The sequence below is a fragment of the Odocoileus virginianus genome, chromosome 10, assembly GCF_023699985.2.
Source record: "Odocoileus virginianus isolate 20LAN1187 ecotype Illinois chromosome 10, Ovbor_1.2, whole genome shotgun sequence".
In the NCBI taxonomy this organism is placed as follows: domain Eukaryota; kingdom Metazoa; phylum Chordata; class Mammalia; order Artiodactyla; family Cervidae; genus Odocoileus; species Odocoileus virginianus.
Window position 1 is genome coordinate 57,167,298 of NC_069683.1, and position 21,028 is coordinate 57,188,325.

The following is a 21,028-nucleotide window of genomic DNA, read 5'->3' on the forward strand; positions in this document are numbered from 1 at the left end:
CACAGTCCATGGAATTCTCCAGACCAGAATACTGGCGTGGAGCCTATCCCTTCTCCAGGGGACCGTCCCAACCCAGGAATCGAACCAGGGTCTCCTGCAGTGCAGGCAGATTCTTTACCAGCTAAGCTAACCAGGGGAGCCCATTTTATACAAAGCAGTGTGTATATGTCAATCTCAATCTCTCGATTTATCCCTTCCCCTGCCTTCCCCCATGGTAACCCCATAAGGTTGTTTTCCACATCTGTAACTCTATTTCCATTTTGTAAATAAGTTCATTTGTAACATTTTTTTAGATTCCACACATAAACAATATCATGACATTTGTCTTTCCCTGCCTGACTTCCTTCATTCAGTATGACAATCTCTAGGTTTATCTATGATGCTGAAAATGGCATTACTTCATTCTTTTTTATGAATAATATTCCACTTTATATATGTACATCTCTTTATCATTCCTTTGTCAACAGTCCATTTAAAAATGTCCATTTTTAAATCAACAGTCTTAAAACATATAAACAATATCCATAACCTAATATCTTCTATATAATATTTTTGAGAGGTATACTGTACAGTATTAATATCCACAAGAACACTGCCGGTTAACTGGACAGAGAACTGCAGCCAGAAAAATATTCATATAATTATGAATTTCATTTAATGACTCCACATAATATAGCTACTATCAACATCATTTTTAGTTTTATTTATAAGCAAATTATTCATTTCTAAAGGGCACTGTATTTGCCTAGTTACAGTCTAAATATACCAAATTATAAACTCCTTAAATATCTGGCTAAAACATCAGCTGGACCTGTGGTATCAGAATACGGCTTAGGACTGTCCAGATCAATGCAGGACACTGAAAATGTGAAAACTGGTCTACCAACTATGCTAAAATAAAAAAAGTAGTCTTATTTTCTGATACTATTATACCTAGAATAAATAAAATATATCACTTTTTCTTTCTATAATGCGTCCAGATTCAAAAAAAGTTTTATTTTCACTACTACATCAAACACTGTCTAGCCACTGCACTGGCAAACCTCTATCAACTCTTTTATCTTCCTATTACATTTCATCAAGCAGAAATAACAGCTAACTTAAACTATGCTTCTTCTACACACACAAACTGTACTGGTTACTTTCTATCTCTAGGCATCTCAATAACTCTGACAGGGAGTAATTTTACAGAGATGGACACTAAGCCTCAGTACTGAAACTGAACACCGTATCAGAAATAGCTCCCCACATTCAACACACCTTCTTGTGGCCATGGTTTTGCTCATTCTGTACTCTCTGCTTTGAATGTTCTTTTTCCCCTTCCTATTAACTCATATCCATTCTTTTTTTTAATTTATTTTTTAATTGAAGGATAACTGCTTTACAGAATTTTGTTGTTTTCTGTCAATCCTCAATATGAATCAGCCATAGGTATGCATATGTCCCCTCCCTGTTGAACCTCCCTCCCATCTCCCTCCCCACCCCACCCTCTAGGTTGATACAGAGTCCCTGTTTGCGTTTCCTGAGTCATGCAGCAAATTCCCCTTGGCTATCTATTTTACAAATGGTAATGTAAGTTTCCATCTTATTCTCTCCATATATCTCACCCTCTCCTCCCCTCTCCCCAGGTGCAGAGTTTGTTCCCTATGTCTGTTTCTCCACGGCTGCCCTGCAAATAAATTCTTCAGTACCATCTTTCTAGATTCCATATATATGTGTTAGTATACAATATTTGTCTTTCTCTTTCTGACTTACTTCATTCTGTATAATAGGCTCTAGCAATAGCAGAAGAACAGATTAGTGAGCTGGAAGATAAAATGGTGGAAACAACTGCTGAAGAGCAGAATAAAGTAAAAAGAACAAAAAGAACTGAGGACAGTCTCAGAGATCTCTAGGACAATATGTTAAACTCATATCCATCCTTTAAGGCTCAACTTCTCTCATTGATGCCTTCTCTACTGCAGTGCCAAGGTTAATATTTTAAAATATTTGGTTTCAAGAATCAATATGAACAGAAACCCAAAATTTGTACTGAAATTTCAGTTTAGTAATCTGTTTAAGTATAAGCCTCTGAAACTTACTAAGAACCTAGCTCAGCCCCTGGCATCTCGTAGGCCCTCAGTAATCACTGCCAGGAGGAAAGAACAAAGACGGCAAGGAGGAAGAGAAAGGGGAAAGGAGTCGGGACAGGAGGCAGAAAAATCCCAGCTCCCACATGTTGGAATAAATCAAGACCCCAAAACAATCAACTTCACCTTTTTCTCAAGTGCACACGGAACCTTCTCCAGAATAGATCACATCCTGGGCCATAAATCTAATCTTGGTAAATTCAAAAAGATTGAAATCATTCCAGTCATCTTTTCTGACCACAGTGCAGTAAGATTAGATCTCAATTACAGGAAAAAAATTATTAAAAATTCAAACATATGGAGGCTAAACAACACCCTTCTGAATAACCAACAAATCATAGAAGAAATCAAAAAAGAATTCAAAATATGCATAGAAATGAATGAAAATGAAAACACAACAACCCAAAACCTATGGGACACTGTAAAAGCAGTGCTAAGAGGAAGATTCATAGCATTACAGGCCTACCTCAAGAAACAAGAAAAAAGTCAAATAAATAACCTAACTCTACACCTAAAGCAACTAGAGGAAGAAGAAATGAAGAACCCCAGGGTTAGTAGAAGGAAAGAAATCTTAAAAATTAGGGCAGAAATAAATGCAAAAGAAACTAAAGAGATCATAGCAAAAATTAACAAAGCTAAAAGCTGGTTTTTTGAAAAAATAAACAAAATTGACAAACCATTAGCAAGACTCATTAAGAAACAAAGGGAGAAGAACCAAATTAACAAAATTAGAAATGAAAATGGAGAGATCACAACAGACAACACTGAAATACAAAGGATCATAAGAGACTACTACCAGCAGCTCTATGCCAATAAAATGGACAACTTGGAAGAAATGGACAAGTTCTTAGAGAAGTATAACTTTCCAAAACTGAACCAGGAAGAAATAGAAGATCTTAACAAAATGATCACAAGCAAGGAAATCGAAACTGTAATCAGAAATCTTCCAGCAAACAAAAGCCCAGGACCAGATGGCTTCACAGCTGAATTCTACCAAAAATTTAGAGAAGAGCTAACACCTATCTTACTCAAACTCTTCCAGAAAATTGCAGAAGAAGGTAAACTTCCAAACTCATTCTATGAGGCCACCATCACCTTAATTCCAAAACCAGACAAAGATGCCACAAAAAAAGAAAACTACAGGCCAATATCACTGATGAACATAGATGCAAAAATCCTTAACAAAATTCTAGCAAACAGAATCCAACAACATATTAAAAAAATCATTCATCATGACCAAGTGGGCTTTATCCCAGGAATGCAAGGATTCTTTAATATCCGCAAGTCAATCAATGTAATACACCACATTAACAAATTGAAAGATAAAAACCATATGATTATCTCAATAGATGCAGAAAAAGCCTTTGACAAAATTCAACATCCATTTATGATTAAAACTCTCCAGAAAGCAGGAATAGAAGGAACATACCTCAACATAATAAAAGCTATATATGACAAACCCACAGCAAGCATCACCCTCAATGGTGAAAAATTGAAAGCATTTCCCCTGAAATCAGGAACAAGACAAGGGTGCCCACTCTCACCACTACTATTCAACATAGTTTTGGAAGTGTTGGCCACAGCAATCAGGGCAGAAAAAGAAGTAAAAGGAATCCAGATAGGAAAAGAAGAAGTGAAACTCTCTCTGTTTGCAGATGACATGATCCTCTACATAGAAAACCCTAAAGACTCTACCAGAAAATTACTAGAGCTAATCAACTGAATACAGTCAAGTTGCAGGATATAAAATTAACACACAGAAATCTCTTGCATTCCAATACACTAACAATGAGAAAACAGAAAGAGAAATTAAGGAAACAATACCATTCACCATTGCAACAAAAAGAATAAAATACTTAGGAGTATATCTACCTAAAGAAACAAGAGACCTATACATAGAAAACTATAAAACACTGATGAAAGAAATCAAAGAGGACACAAACAGATGGAGAAATATACCGTGTTCATGGACTGGAAGAATCAATATTGTCAAAATGGCTATACTACCCAAAGTAATCTATAGATTCAATGCAATCCCTATCAAACTACCAACAGTATTTTTCACAGAACTAGAACAAATAATTTCACAATTTGTATGGAAATACAAAAAACCTCAAATAGCCAAAGTAATCCTGAGAAAGAAGAATGGAACTGGAGGAATCAATCTGCCTGACTTCAGGCTCTACTACAAAGCCACAGTCATCAAGACAGTATGGTACTGGCACAAAGACAGAAATATAGATCAATGGAACAGAATAGAAAGCCCAGAGATAAATCCACAAACCTGTGGTCACCTTATCTTCGACAAAGGAGGCAAGGATATACAATGGAAAAAAGATAACCTCTTTAACAAGTGGTGCTGGGAAAACTGGTCAACCACCTGTAAAAGAATGAAACTAGAACACTTTCTAACACCATACACAAAAATAAACTCAAAATGGATTAAAGATCTAAATGTAAGACCAGAAACTATCAAACTCCTAGAGGAGAACATAGGCAAAACACTCTCCGACATAAATCACAGCAGGATCCTCTATGACCCACATCCCAGAATTTCAGAAATAAAAGCAAAAATAAACAAATGGGACCTAATGAAACTTAAAAGCTTTTGCACAACAAAGGAAACTATAAGCAAGGTGAAAAGACAGTCCTCAGATTGGGAGAAAATAATAGCAAACGAAGCAACAGACAAAGGATTAATCTCAAAAATATACAAGCAACTCCTCCAGCTCAACTCCAGAAAAATAAATGACCCAATCAAAAATGGGCCAAAGAACTCAACAGACATTTCTCCAAGGAAGACATACAGATGGCTAACAAACACATGAAAAGATGCTCAACATCACTCATTATCAGAGAAATGCAAATCAAAACCACAATGAGGTACCATTATACGCCAGTCAGGATGGCTGCTATCCAAAAGTCTACAAGCAATAAATGCTGGAGAGGGTGTGGAGAAAAGGGAACCCTCTTACACTGTTGGTGGGAATGCAAATTAGTACAGCCACTATGGAAAACAGTGTGGAGATTTCTTAAAAAGCTGGAAATAGAACTGCCATATGACCCAGCAATCCCACTTCTGGGCATACACACCAAGGAAACCAGATCTGAAAGAGACACGTGCACCCCCATGTTCATCGCAGCACTGTTTATAATAGCCAGGACATGGAAGCAACCTAGATGCCCATCAGCAGACAAATGGATGAGGAAGCTGTGGTACATATACACCATGGAATATTACTCAGCCATTAAAAAGAATTCATTTGAATCAGTTCTAATGAGATGGATGAAACTGGAGCCCATTATACAGAGTGAAGTAAGCCAGAAAGATAAAGACCATTACAGTATACTAACACATATATATGGACTTTAGAAAGATGGTAACGATAACCCTATATGCAAAACAGAAAAAGAGACTCAGATGCATAGAACAGACTTGTGGACTCTGGGAGAAGGCGAGGGTGGGATGTTTCAAGAGAACAGCATCGAAACATGTATATTATCTAGGGTGAAACAGATCACCAGCCCAGGTTGGGTACATGAGACAACTGCTCGGGCCTGATGCACTGGGAAGACCCAGAGGGATCGGGTGGAGAGGGAGGTGGGAGGGGGGACTGGGATGGGGAATACTTGTAAATCCATGGCTAATTCATTTCAATGTATAACAAAAACTACTGTAATGATGTAAGGTAATTAACCTCCAACTAATTAAAAAAATAATAATAAAAATAAATAAATAAAATAAATCAAGACCCACTTGACTTCACACTCTTAAGATGTCTGGCTCTAGGTGAACTGATCACACCATCATGGTTATCTGGGTCATTAAGATCTTTTTTTTGTATAGTCATTCTATGTATTCTTGCCACCTATCCTTAATATCTTCTGCTTCTGATGGGTTCATACTGTTTCTGTTCTTTATTGCGCCCATCTTTGCATGAAATGTTCCCTTATCTCTAATTTTCTTGAAGAGATCTCCAGTCTTCCCATTTTATTGTTTTCCTCTATTTCTTTGCATTGTTCACTTAGGAAGGCTTTCTTATTTTTACTTACTATTCTTTAGAACTCTGCATTCAGATGGGTATATCATTCCTTTTCTCCTTTGATTTTCACTTCTCTTCTTTTCTCAGCTATTTGTAAGGCCTCCTCAGACTGCCATTTTGCCTTATTGCATTTATTTTTCTTGGGGATGGTTCTGATCACCACCTCCTGTACAATGTTATGAACCTCCATTCCATAGTTCTTCAGGCACTCTACCATCTAATCCCTTGAATCTATTTGTTACTTCCACTGTATAATCTTAAGGGATTTGATTTAGGTCATACCTGAATCGTCTAGGGGTTTTCCCTACTTTCTTCAATTTAAGTCTGAATTTTGCAATAAGGAGTTCATGATCTGAGCTACAGTCAGCTTCTGGTCTTATTTTTGCTGACTGTATAGACCTTATCCATCTTCGACTGCAAAAAATACAGTCAATTTGATTTTGGTATTGACCATCTGATGATGTCCATGTGTAGAGCTGTCTCTTGTGTTGTTGGAAGAGGGTGTTTGCTATGACCAATGCATTCTCTTGGCCAACAGAATAAATAACAACAATTCTATGTTCACACTAATGTTGCATAAAAAGCATCTGACAAAATTCATCATCCATTTCTAATAAAAACACTAAATCAGCCAGAAATAGAATGAACTTTCTCAACCCATTAAAAGCATTTACAAAAAACCTATGGGTAACATCAGATGTAATGGTAAAGGACTGAATGTTTTCCCTCACTAAGCACAAGATAATGATGCCCATTCTCACTGCTATTCAACATGCAGTGTAATCAAACAAGAAAATGTAATAATGACATACAGATAGGAAAGGAAGAAATGAAACCATCTTTATTCACAAATACCATGACCAGCTACAGAGAAAATGAAAACCCAAAAGAAATCCAAAGAATCTCCAAAAACAGCCACAATAACTTAATAGGACAGTTTAGAATGAGCAGTGTATAAAAACTGTACTTCTATATTCTAGCAACATAAAATGGAAACTGAAATTTTTAAAGTATCATTTATGATAGCATTGAAAATAAAACAGTAAGAGATGAATCTAACAGAATCTAACAGAATATGCACATGCTTAAAATAATTTCAAAATGCTAAAAGACACTAAAGAGGGCCTAAATAAATGGAAAGATATGTCATATTCATGAATCAGAAGAGTCAGTACTGTTAAGATGTCAATTCTCCCCAAATGGATTTCTAGATTCAATGTAATCTCAATGAAAATACTATAAGACTTTTTGTAAAATCTTACTAGCTGATTCAAAAACTTACATGGAAATGCAATGGTCTAAAAAATAGCCAAAACAAATTTTTAAAATATGAAGTTTGAAGACTGGTACTGATCTGAGACTTCCTATAAAGCTGTACTAACTGACAACGGTGCTACTGCTGAAAGGACAGCTGTATGGAGCCTAAGTGAGTCAACACACAGACCTACACAGACATGGTCAACCAATTTTCAACACAGAGTCAAGGTAAGTAGAATGGAAAAAGTGCAGTGACTTCAAAAAGAGTTCTGGTTCAACGAGACAACTGCCTAGCAAGGAGGGAGCACCTGGAACCTCAGCTCTTCCCTCACACCAGATACAAAAATTAAACTGAAATGAATGCTAGCCCTATATTCAACTGCTAAAACTATAGAACATCCAAAAGAAAACATAAGTGAAAATTTAAATCAAACTTCAAAAATCAGATTATTGGTCAAGACATGAATACTAGAGTCAGAATACCTACATTCAAACTCCAACTTTGCCAATAACTAATTATGCATCTCACTATTTTACTATCTCTATATCTCAGCTTTTTCCTCTTACTTGTATAATGATAGAGTACCTACTTCAGAGGGATTAAACAAGGACCATATGAGATAATGCTTAGAAAATTCCTGATACATATTAAATACTCAGTAAGCATGTTTGCTACTTTTTAAATTGCCATTTAGTTACTTAAAAAAAACACCTATCCAAGTCTCATAGTTCAAACGTTAGTGTTCCCTATTGTGAATCTCAGCAATGTATCAAGAGTGAGAGTTCAGGTTCACTCTTCATTCAAATGCTGTCTAAAGAAATGATCAAGGATAAGGATTACAAAATTAAAAGAAAAATAAGGGAAGGGCAGAGAAACATAAATTTACTGTGCACATTCAAGTATCCCAGGAAACAGGTGCTTTACCTGGATTATCTCTTTTATTCCTCCTAGCAGATGCCTAGTGAGAAACATGAAACTTTTAATAAACCTTCATAAGTGGTCTTTAAATAGAACTGCTGGCTTTCTATTTCAAATTATGGATTGGTGCCCAAAACGAAATGTTTCATTAAAAGTTTAGAGAGACTGAATTGTTTTAAGGGATATTTGTAATTATTTAAATCAGAAAGTACTATGTTAAGAATCACAATGAAGGAGCCTCACATCATAAACCACAGAACCCTATCATCTTACTTAATATTATAATCATGACTCTGGCTACTTTTAAAATATGCATCAGAAAGCCAATAAATGAGAAGATTACAGCTGTCAATCTCAAGAGTTCCCAAAATTATGAAACATGAGAATTCTTTGGCACCTATTCCATCTCTAAAGATGTAGATGGGAGAGTTTACAGCAAATTAAGTCATTCTACAAATTTCTGCTGGGTTACTTTCCCATACTTCCTCAAAGGCAAAAAGCAGCACATCATAAGAGTGGTAAGGAAATAAAAGCACCCCCCGACCCCCAATCCTCCATTGGAGGTAAACTTACCTGCAGTGTCTTATTCTCCTTAAGATCCAACCCAAACACGTTGTGCCGCTTCACTTTAAAGAAGTCAGTCTCGAGGCAGTCGTCCTCCTCCTCCTCGTCATCTCTGCCCAAGAACGGCACAGCGGCTTCCCTGTTCTTCTGTGACTCTTCACTGCCAGGGACAGACTCAAGTGGAGATCCTTGGGCTCTTCTCAGTTTCTCGTCCATTTCTTCTTCACCTTCTTTCTCTTCTTCTTCTTTACCACTAATGCCACTAGTCGGTCTGTAACCTGTCCCTTCTGGTCTCTTCCCACCTTTCTGAAGAATAGACATTTTTTCATTGAAGTAGGCTCTAAATTCTTCCACTTCATCATTGGTGAGGGAGGGAGCCCTCGGCTCAATTACTTTATTATCTTCACTTACTACCAGTTCCTTGCTGGGTTGCTTTTGCGTTCTCTGAAGAAATCTTATCCGTGGTGCCACAGCAAGACCAAGAGACCTTAAGTTATGAGCAAAGGAAAAGAGTTATCTCAACACACTGATGGTTGTGTTTATGAATTTATTATGAAATGGTTCCTCAGGAGTTCAGATATTTTAGAGCTTTTTTTAAAAAGAAAATGTCCTTCTGAGATATAACTCCACCTTGACAGGTCAGGTGATCCTTTAAAAGATACTGAATACTTGTCACAAAATATCGGAGATGTCTGTTTTCCATTAGGTGGTTAACATGAGTAACAAAATAAAGAGCATAAGACCAGAAAAAAACAACTACTAGATCTGTCTATTGCCAGTATAACTCTCTCAGCTTCAGCTTTCTCAAATATTAATACAAGACAAAAATATCTACCAAAAAAAAAAAAAATCTACCAGGCCTATCTCAGTTGTTGTAAATAGCTGATGCACTAACTATATGAAAACACTTTGTAAAATATATTTTTATTTACATAAAAATATAAATACTAAAAGCTCAGGGGAGGAGGTGGGAGGGAGGCTCAAGAGGGAGCAGACACATGTATACAAACAGCTGATCCACATTGTGGTACAGCAGAAACTAACACAACAATGGAAGCATTCATACTCCAATTAAAAATAAATAATATTAAAGCTGGAAAAGACATGGCCATGAAAGAACATATGTTCTCTGCAAGGAATGAATTCAAGCATTATCATCCTCTCTTCTAAGACATTTAACATGGCATAATAACCTCTATAAAAATGGATATTTAAACCTGAGACCAAAAAAAGAAAAAAAAAATCTTATTTTCTCCTTCTAAGATCAAGACTTACTTTATGCTTAGATCTTTCCAAGCGTCTAAGTTCCCACAGATGCACTGGAAATAAGCGTTTAATAAAAAGCTAACATTACAAAATGAATCCACTACCTTTTTCCTAAGACATGATTCACAGAAACTGATGGGTGTAGTTGTAAAACCTGGATTCAGAAACAGAACTATTGAAGTTCAAACCCTGGCTCTGTCAGCTACTAGCTGTGTGATCAAGGACATAATTAAACCTCTCTATACCTCAGCTCTCTTATTTGCAAGATGGCATGACAAGAGTACCTACATTATGAGACTGCTGTAAAAATGAGCTCATAGATATAGTGCATCTAAAATAGTGCCTAGCATGTATGCAGCCACTTCTGAGCACTTGTCATTATTACTGTTATAGGGATACAGTTAGGATCACAAATTCAGTATCCATCAGAAATTAAAACTCCAACTTAAGCTGTACCATGCTTCCCAGGGGGCGCTAGTGGTAAAGAATTACCTGCCAATGCAGGAGACTTAAGAGATGCGGGTTCAATCCCTGGGTAAGAAAAATTCCCTGGAGGAGGGAAGCATTAAAGACCCGTGTCTCTCCTGTTTGCTAATATCTCAGCTATGTCAAAGAGAAAACCAGGATAGAACGTCATAAAGGACAAAAAATCAGCTAATAATCTAAACTATGAATCATATTCAGAAACTGTAAAATTAGTAACTGGTAAAGAGATAAACAAACACGTTTCCATGGTATCCGATTTGCTATCCATTACCTAAACAAAAAGTCAGTGACCTTACTTTGTTAACTTGCAAATTAAGTGGTTCTAAAATCTTATAACTGACAAATTACCTGTTATACTGAACTTGCAATCTAACATGAAGAACAGAAAATAGCAGCTCACCCAGATACAAGCTTTTATTAGACTCAACTTAAAGGTAAAGGCACTCAAATTCCTGGAAAGCAGGCCAAATACACAGACTTTGCTGTGAAAGTACATATTTCATCCCAGATTAGATTTCAAGCTGACATTCAAAGTATGAGTAACCCCAAGGGTGCTTTTCTAGGATTCTGTCACTGCTTTTCCCACAGGTAGAACCCCACTGAAAAATGGACGCTCCTGAAAAGATTAGGGGAAAAATATCCTTCAAATACTAGCCAAAACAAGACCAAGAGTTCCATTTTCCTATAACAGCAATAGCAATTACTAAAGACAGATGTTTTACCATGGTATCTGTGAGCACCAGTAAGGAACACCAAGACACAGAGAATACCCAGGCAACAAGCAGCATGGGACACCGAACTAAAATAAGGGAAGGACCAACGGAGAGACCTGCATCCAAAGCATGAAAAGAACCATGTGTGGTAAACCAGGTCAGCTTCTTAGAAAACAAGACATTTCAAGATTTCAAAGAATGCCGGTCAACTGTGCTCCATCTCCTTTAAGACCAAACTACAGGAAACTGCCAGCCTAAGTTTTAGGAATTTATACTCACAAGTAAGAAATTTCTTTCTGATTGAAGTTCCTGACTGAACTGAAAAGTCAACAAGTTCCCTACAGCTTATACAGTCTTTTTCTCTGCAAATCTTCAACAGATTCTTTTAAGGTAACATGAAGAGGTTTAAACTAGGATTCTCAGAACCAGGTTTCAAACGAATTCCCTCTAACTCTAAGGACTCACAAGCAAAACTATAATATGAATACTTACAGGGCATAGTCAGGTATAGGTAACTTGCTCACATCAAATATTTCTTTATCCTTCATCAGATACACTGAACGTATGTAGGAGACAAAACACTGTAAACAAAAACGGTTGAGGTATATGACATAACAGTCAGACATGGAAAATGAATTTTAACTGAGATAAGAGAAAGTAATCAAAGGAATAAATTCAACAGCAGTGAAAACTCTCAAAAATAGCTGAGTATATCTCTGTTCCATAAAAACAACAAAAAACTACCTCTTTAGAATTGTAATCTGAGAAAAGACTATAAAATTTGGTTTCATCAAGCCAACTGAACATAAAATATAAACTTCTCAAAAAGCTATTCTATAAGTTAAAATCATGCAGGCACATTAATGGGAAAAAATAGAGGTTTTGGAATAATGCAGTTGAAATCTGAGTTCCACATCTTACAAGCTGAGCAAGTTTATTATTTCTCTGTCAGTTTCCTCATCTATCAAGATAATATAAAAGTACCTTCTACTTTGAGTGTAATGAGAACTAAACGAGAAAAATGCATGTAGACTACTTGAGCATTTCTTCTGAAATACATTAAATATCAATGAATACCAGTTATTAATAATAATTATTACTGGAAAGCATCCTTGTTTATAAAACTATTACAACAAAATAAAATTTTACTGTACTTAAGCTTAATAAAATCATAACAGGAAAAGTTCAGGGATAAACTTTTATAAAGTTTAATAAATTCTTTACTGAAATTTCAAGTAATTCATCATTATAATTTCAAGCAGTTTGTCATTAACTTGCAATATTTTCTTCTGTTTGTATTTAAAATAAAAGTAAACTATCTTTATGCCAAGAACCATTGCAAACTAAAAAGTAAACATGGTCCTAAATGCTTTGTCAGTCTGAAAAACAAACAAGCAGCAAAGATGGTGAAATACATCAAAAAGAAGTTCTATTTTTTATTTTAAAATTAAGCTTTGTAAAGTATATTTAATTCCCATTTCTATATTTCCTAAACTTCACATTTCTTCTAACTTTACAATAATCCTTTCTTCAAACCATTTACATTAATCTCCAAACCATTTTCCCTGTCTCCATAGGCGTTAAAATGAATAATTCAAGGATAATTTTCCACCTACAATCACCCACAAGAAATCACCCCAGTTGCTTATCGTTTTTGTTCTATCCAGATTATAATCAAAAGCTAGAAAATCACTTCTGTGAAATCAGATAGCTTGCTGCAGCTGCCAACAGTTAACCATTCTGCTAAACCATGCATGACACCCAATAAATCACATCACTTATTTCAATGTGCTTTTCTATAATCTTGTTCTAGAAGGTTCATTTGCTGTATGCAGAAACCACTGAAACAACATCCTTCCAGTTTTTCATATTTCCTGATTGATAACTGCATGAGCCAGGTATGCAGTAAGTCACAACATCAGAATTCACGAACACTATTTTCAAATTGTGCATACTACTTCCTAAGCTTCTAAAAGATTTAACTCCAAGCTTAAAGTATGCTGGTAAATGAAACATGCACATAAATGTTTTCATGCCCAAATATATGCCCAAAAGTTTTAAGAAAAACAATCTGTTTAAAGACTATTTTCATTAGATTTCAGGTAAAGTGAGCTTACATAAGTTTGAATGTTTTTTATTTATATATTTTAGAATGAATTTCATGTTTTTCTCTTATATTTTAGAATTAATTTCTGATATATTGTGGAAGTTCTAAAGAAAGTCAGACCTGGATTTAAATCTTAGGTCTATCACTTAATAGATACATCACCCTGGACAATTTTTAATTTTCTCAAGCTCCTGTTTTCCCATCTACAAAATCAAATCAATTATCACCTACCTCAAAGGTTATTGGGAAGATTAAATAATAATACACATCAAACTGTCATATAGGGTCATGCTATGGCTAAGGGCCTATCACATACTAAGCATCTGAATTTAACTTTCATCTTAAGCATAGTGATAATTTGATAAAAAATAACCAGTTAACTTTTTAAGTGTAAGATCTTTTAAAACTTCTTTGCTTTGAATATCCAATTTCAAAACCATTAACCCAAAAGACTAACTCCTGACTTTTCTGCTCAGGCTCCTCTACCTATTCAGCATGGCCTTTCCATTCCTCCTCTTTATTTCCTTCTTCCCAATCTCTGAATCCCTACTTACTGTCTAACTGCTGTTGATGTGTTACAGGAAATGCACATATAGGTTTCCTATGTAGATCTCATAACTAAAATATAAATAAAAGAGGGCTGTAAATGAAGAGTTTCGTAACAGGGATTCAAATATTTGTCAATTCAAATACTAAACCACTGTAAGCACAATGCAAAATAATTTCACATCTTTCTTCTCCAAAGAATCTACTGCCGGGTACTCTAAGAACAAAAAAATAAGTATAACTAAAAGTGACATTTCCCTGGGTATTTGCTAATCAAGAGGACTTATAAGTCCAAAAAAGCAGTTTGGGAATATTACGTCACTTTTATAGACTAAACCTCATTTCTAAAGACAATTTAGCAAGAATGCTATGCTTTCTGGAAATTTAACCTATTAATTTTAAAGTCAAGAGAGTACAGTCAAAAGTTAATAACAACTTTACTGAAGAAACCAAGTTGATAACTTTATCAAGTTATCTTGTATACTTAATAATCATTAAGTGGATTTTCTATATATCTGACAAAATTATGGACAAGTAATATACATTTTTCCAAGTTACTATAAGAAATATATAATTTTTGGACTTCCCTGGCAGTCAGTGGTTAAGACTGTGAGCTTCTACCACAAGGGCATAAATTCAATCCCTGGTTGGGGAGCTAAGATCCGGCATGTCAGATGGCATGGCCAAAAACAACTTTTTTAAAGAAAGAAAGAAATATGTAACTTTCTCAAAGTTAAAGAATAAGGTAAAGCTATCTTAGAAGTATACTACCTGAATATCTGAAGTAGCAGGAAATGACACAATTGAACTTTATTACATGCTCTAGTCCAAGGAAGGTATCCAATTCAAAAATAACTTACCCTTTGAGCTCTTTCTTTTAAATCTTGATCTTGAGCTAAAAATGATTCCAATTTTTTCTGAACATCTATAAGTTTTTCTGGATTGATTCTTTTATAACAAAAAGATAAAAGTTAAACTAAGACATCTCAATTTTAGAAAGTGAAAATAGTATACATTATTTGCTATTTTCCTCAGTATTTTTTAAATCCATAACATCTTTTCTCATCTACGACCCAGATTAGACTGAAATTACACTAGACCTAAAGTTGACTCTGTATATTTCAAATAATGCAAAAATAAATAAATAAAATAAAATCAGACATTTTCTCTAAACAACCCATGCTGAATAAAAGATTAGGTTAACAACACAATTAGCAATGTTCCTCTTAAGTCTTTAAAGATAGAAAGCAGCCTCTCATGGGAGGTGAAACATCAATGAAACGGAACAAATGAAAGCAAATGTCATTTTTTATAAGATTTCCATTTTCAGTCAAATATCCAAAAAAAAAAAAATCAAATAATAAACAGCATTCAAGGATATAAACATTGTTTTCCTTATCTGGAAATCAGACATAATATAACAGAATTGTTACTTAAATTTGCCAGGTTTAGAATGAAAATTACGGGAAAAAAATGAAATTCTTACAAGCATCTATTCTATATTTCACAAAGGAAACCCCACTTGTTTTCCCTGATTTTAGACTAAACAATTTTGTTCCTGAAAAGTTGCAGTGGTGACAGGTGGTAGCAGATGAGGTTTTTCTTTAATAATAGAAAATATCAAAATACACATAGGTAAAAAACTCAAATTCAGCCTCAACAATTACAGAGCTCACACCCGATCTTGTTTTATCTAAACCCTTACCCACTCGTTCACCAAATCTAACCACCCTTCAAGTTACTTTTCTCCAAATAAAGCTAGAGTGTCTCAAGGGCCCCAATATAAGTGAAAGTCGCTCAGTCGTGTCCAACTCTTTGCGACCCCATGGACTGTACGGTCCATGGAAATCTCCAGACCAGAACACTGGAGTGGGTAGCCTTTCCCTTCTGCAGGGGATCTTCCCAACCCAGGGGTCGAACCCAGGTCTCCCACATTGCAGGTGGATTCTTTACCAGCTGAGCCACCAGGGAAGCCCAAGAATACTGGAGTGGGTAGCCTATCCCTTCTCCAGCAGATCTTCCCGACCCAGGAATCGAACCGGGGTCTCCTGCATTGCAGGCGGATTCTTTACCAACTGAGCTATAAGGGAAGCCCCCCCAAAACACAAGGCAATGCCTTAACCGTATGAGTGTTGTCAGGCCCGAGAGGCTCTTCCATCCTAGTCAAGGGGAGTGCTAACCTTCTCTCCTTTCATACAACACAATATAAATGAGCCTACAACCAATTCTGCTGACACTCAACCTAAACGTTTTTGAGGACAGGAGAGCACAATCCTCTGAAAAGGACAAACAATCCTAAAAATAAGTTCATCCAAGAGGTTTAATCCTTTCAACCATCAGTGCCTCCTGATGCCAACAAGGTCTGTTTTTCATCCTGTATTCTCCTCTGATCATTTTCTAAAAGAGTTGTTAAAACAAACAAAAAGTCCAAAATAAGACAGCAGAAAAGATTAGAGGGAGGAGGGAATCAGGTGGACATAATTAGGCACAATAATTTCATGCCTTCATTTTTCTAACAATAACATCAAGACAGCAAGTCATTCTTACTTGATTTCCTTCACAGGCACTTTCTTCTGAAGAAGCTTCTGCACCATCCCTTTTTCTTCTGAGGGAAGCAAAATTAATAAAGCTTCACCATCTTCTTTGTATCTAAACAAAAAAACAAAATCTCTTCCACATTAATGCAATCTGCATTTCACATTTTAACAGCTTGATGAATAGGTAACAAGAAAGCAAGTTCACCAAATTAGTAAATATTAGAAATACCAAGTTCTTTAACATCTGTGACAGCAGAAAACTAGGGCCTCTTGAACATCTTTTTCAAATATCCATTACTACTCACAACTCCTAGTGATTTTGTACTACAACTCCTAGTAAAGACACACAAAAAAGGTAATCTCAAAACATTCTCTTAAGGGTTCGTATTATAAATATGAGGGGAAAATAAATTTTTATAGTTAATCAAATAAACTATTTACTGAGAAACTCTGTGCCAGGTATAAACTGGGAAGAACAAAAACAAGATGAATATCTCTGACTTCAGTGATCTGAAAATATGGTTACCAGAAAAGACAAACACACACAAAACAAGAGATTCAAAAAACAGCCCCAGAATGGTAAAGCAGTAAGTGTGAAAGGACAGCCACTGGCGATAAACGCCAAGAACTCAGAAATGAAAGGAAGACACTCAAGGTTAGCCAAAGAAAAAGAGAAATATGTCACAGCAAATGAAATTTGAGGTGGGCCTAAAAAATGTATAGAAAAGGAAAAGCTACAATAATCCAAAGAGGAAGAATGGCATGAACAAAAGAGTAGGAACCAGGAAATATAACAAACACAAGAGTGAACTAAAGACAGGAGAAAGATAGCATTTTCTAAAAAGCTTAAGGATAAGAAACTCTTTTAACATTCTATATCCAAATTCAGAGATGGAGAGAAAACATACAAAGGCTCCCAAAGCCTAGGCCAGAGCTGCAGCAACAGGGGTCAAGGGAAATCTCAAGGATTTCAGAAAGGCATCCAAAGAAGATCTCAATCTTCAGACTGACTCATAAGCAAAAATAATAAGTCTAACCATCTACATCTATCTTATCTACCCATTCATGCATTCAGGGATAATCTAGGAGGACGAGTCACAAGCAAAGTCACAAAGGGGGGGCCACATTCAAACGTTTAAAACTATACCTAACAGAACACACACATGAAAGGGTAAGGCTAACGCAGACTGCAACACTGAAATTTAGGAGAAAAAGACTCCCAAAGGAAAAACAAGTCCAAAATCAAATCCCACAAAGCAAGTATCTTTTAAGAAAGATTATCACTGGCTATTTTACATCACACACATCTTTTCCCAGTAATAATGTAAGACACAAATTATCTCCCACACACCAACCCATAAAATTTTCCAGTAAGCTTTTATTTCAAAAAGAAAAGCGCTTTTAAAAAAGCGTAAGAACATTTCCCTCTTTTTAAAAAATGTTTATAAGAATAATCCTATTTACCCATGAGCTAGCATTTATATTTCTGAAGCAATATCCAAGGCCCAAAGCTAAATATATGCATAAAGAGAAATAAATGTTCTTCATAAGACCTACATTTTAAATTCAATATATTTAGATACTTTATTTTAAGAAACATTGTAGGCACACACACACAAAAAAAAAGCCCTGCATCTGAAATACAACAAAAATCTCATTTTTATCATCAGTGTTAGTACCATGTTACTTTTATATAACTCTTCAGAATTTATGAGCTTCATTTTACACTGACTTGCCAATCTTAAAAATAAGCAACCAATAGAGGAAGCAAATAAAAAGTTCCTGAAAGGCCAAGAAGTTGGCCCAAATAAATAAGCAGCTGATGACTACATATTGGAGACTTTAAACTTTCAATATTTTTTTTCAACTCTACCAGGATTCCCTCCACAAAGTAGAATCCTCAATAGACTGATCATGATTACCTGATATCAGGAAACTTACCATTACACAATACAAGGAAAACAAGTAAAAAACAAAAAACTGAAATATTTTAAAAATCTATACCTGTTATATAATTTTAACTCATTTAACACATATCCAAGTACTACGAATATTAGTGTATTCTCTTGACCATTAAACTGACATGTATGAATTTGCCTTTCATATTTAACATACACCATATGTACCTAAAAGCTGGTCACTAAATATTTGGTGAAAAAATGCAAACAAATCACTAGAAGTTGCACTAGCAGATGAAATTCTGAATTTGGAGCCAAGAGAGCTGATTTCAAGTCCCAGCCCTACTATTCATTAGCTTTATAGTCTTGAATAATGAGTCATTTTCTCTCTACATATTGTATTTTCTTATTTATAAATTACAATTTCAATTATATGATCTTTATTCCTTCAGGATCTAAATTCTAGTATCAATATACTAGTCACCATTCACAATACAAGCATGATCAAGAGGTGTAGAAATGGGGGCCACCGCTGGTCACGCTCTGCTGTTCCACAGTGCTGCTTTTTTGCCCCCTCCGTGCGTCTGCTTCTATCGTCCCTAGGCCTTACCTGTGGCAACAAGCCCCAAGAGTCCCTGTCACTGAGGGAAAACAGTACAGTCAGCCATGCCGATGCAGACAGACTCTAAGAATCAGAGTCCAACTGCTCCTCCTGCAAAACGTGGTGCAAAGGAGAGCTTATTCCAGGGAAAAGGGTATCTCTGAGTCACAGAATATCTAAAGACCCTACACTAGATTCAAAAAGGAAAGAAAAAGACTGGGAAACATCCTGCAGCCTAAGTCATCTGCATCCTAAGATCTTAGAAATACAAACAGGTAGACCACATATGCTCAATAGTTTGACAAATGAGGTTCACCAAAAATTAACTGGAAAGACCCCAAGCTAACATGCATCGCATGGAAAGCTTCCAGCAAACTGATTAAACATAAGAATTTATGGAGTTCATTAAACTGTCAACTCTGTCCCCAGAAAAGAAAAGAAAAGACTAAAGTTTTAATCAGTTAAAAAAAAAGAAAATGAAAACTCATGAAAGTGGTACTGATACTACTGAAAATTATACTTTCAGTAACCTGAGAGATATGATTAATCCCATTGTAAAGAAAGGAAACTGAGATGTTGATAGCATAAGGTCCAAGGGTACACAGCTATCAGGTGACACAGCCATATCTAAACCTAAATTTCTTGACTTTTAAGGATAGTGTTCAATCAGCTATGTATGGGATATTTGTCTCTCACAGTCCAAATAAAGAAGGTAAATTCATATATTTAAGTTTATCCTTGTTAGGTAGTTAGAATAGGAAACAGGAGTCCAGAATGGCGGTGGTTAAAAGATAAGGAAGGGAAAAGCCCTCGAAAATAAAACAAAGGACGGTCAAAGGAAGGTCCAAGGACCAGAGTGAGGACCTCAGGTAGAACAAATAGCACTCCTGGCCAGCCCAATTTACATAGGGCAGGCCCAGGGGGAGGAAAAATATATAAAAAGAGGAGCCAAAGGGCTGGCTCTCACCCCCACCCCCCAACCCCATTACACTGAGCTGTGACATGCCAAGGGCTTTAATGTCCGTCACTCCAAATCTTTGTTGTGACGAGACAGAACTGAGGAGCACACACTCACCTGACATCCTCATGACCACAAATGGCAGCAAACAAATAAAAATATATACTTTCCTTTTCTAAGTACCTGACTTTGGAACGTTCCAGAAGCTGACTTTGGAACATTCTAGAAGCTCTGCAAGGGAGCAGTGGCTATTAGACTTTATTAAATGAACACAGTTAGCTTGGGGCACACTGGCAAGACCATGAGTTGTAGAGTCAGTAAGACCCAAGTATAAATTCTAGTCACAGTACTCCCAGAGTGATCTTCAGCTCAGTTCAGTTCAGTCACTCAGTCATGCCCGACTCTTTGCAACCTCCATTTGAGTAAACCCCGGAGTTTACTCAAACTCATGTCCATTGAGTTGGTGATGCCATCCAACCATCTCATCCTGTCATTCCCTTCTCTTCCTAACTTCAATCTTTCCCAGCATCAGGGTCTTTTCAAATGAGTCAGTTCTTCACATTAGGAGGCCAAAGTACTGGAATTTCAGCTACAGCATCAGTCCTTCCACTGAATATTCAGGACCAATTTCCTTTAGGATGGACTGGTTGGATCTCCTTGCAGTTCAAGGGACTCTCAAGAGTCTTCTCCAACACCACAGTTCAAAAGCAACAATTCTTCCTGAGTGATCTTTAAGACACATTTTTACCTCAGGATCTCTGAGAAAGTTTTCTAGTACAAAGACTTCTCTCATAAGGCTACGATAAAGGTTAAATGATTTCATTCATATTCACCCAGCTATGTGTTATGAAGTGAATGGCTAAGACACAACCTGTTGTTCACTGTGGGGGTGCAGGAGAAGAGGGTAGGGAAGAAGCTATCCTGACCAAAAAAACAAGGGATACAGTTGAATCTTCTCCTCATAAACATACTAATGACAAGTTTCCTGGGAAACAAAAAAGGTA

At 36.1% G+C, this 21,028-nt stretch overlaps 1 protein-coding gene and 1 pseudogene across 3 annotated transcripts in view; both read right to left on the bottom strand.

Moving 5' to 3' along the window:
* Window positions 1–21,028, bottom strand: part of DDX10 (DEAD-box helicase 10) — a 291,045-nt gene that overhangs the window by 225,523 nt on the left and 44,494 nt on the right. For all 3 annotated transcript variants that reach the window (XM_020915337.2, XM_020915332.2, XM_070473615.1), the window contains exons 10-13: window positions 16,578–16,679; window positions 14,891–14,978; window positions 11,870–11,958; window positions 8,922–9,399 (exon numbers count right to left, since the gene is read on the bottom strand). In XM_020915337.2, coding sequence (XP_020770996.2) covers window positions 8,922–9,399; window positions 11,870–11,958; window positions 14,891–14,978; window positions 16,578–16,679 — 757 coding nt within the window. The remainder of the gene's footprint in view (window positions 1–8,921; window positions 9,400–11,869; window positions 11,959–14,890; window positions 14,979–16,577; window positions 16,680–21,028) is intronic.
* On the bottom strand, window positions 16,129–16,232 carry LOC139037265 (U6atac minor spliceosomal RNA; annotated as a pseudogene).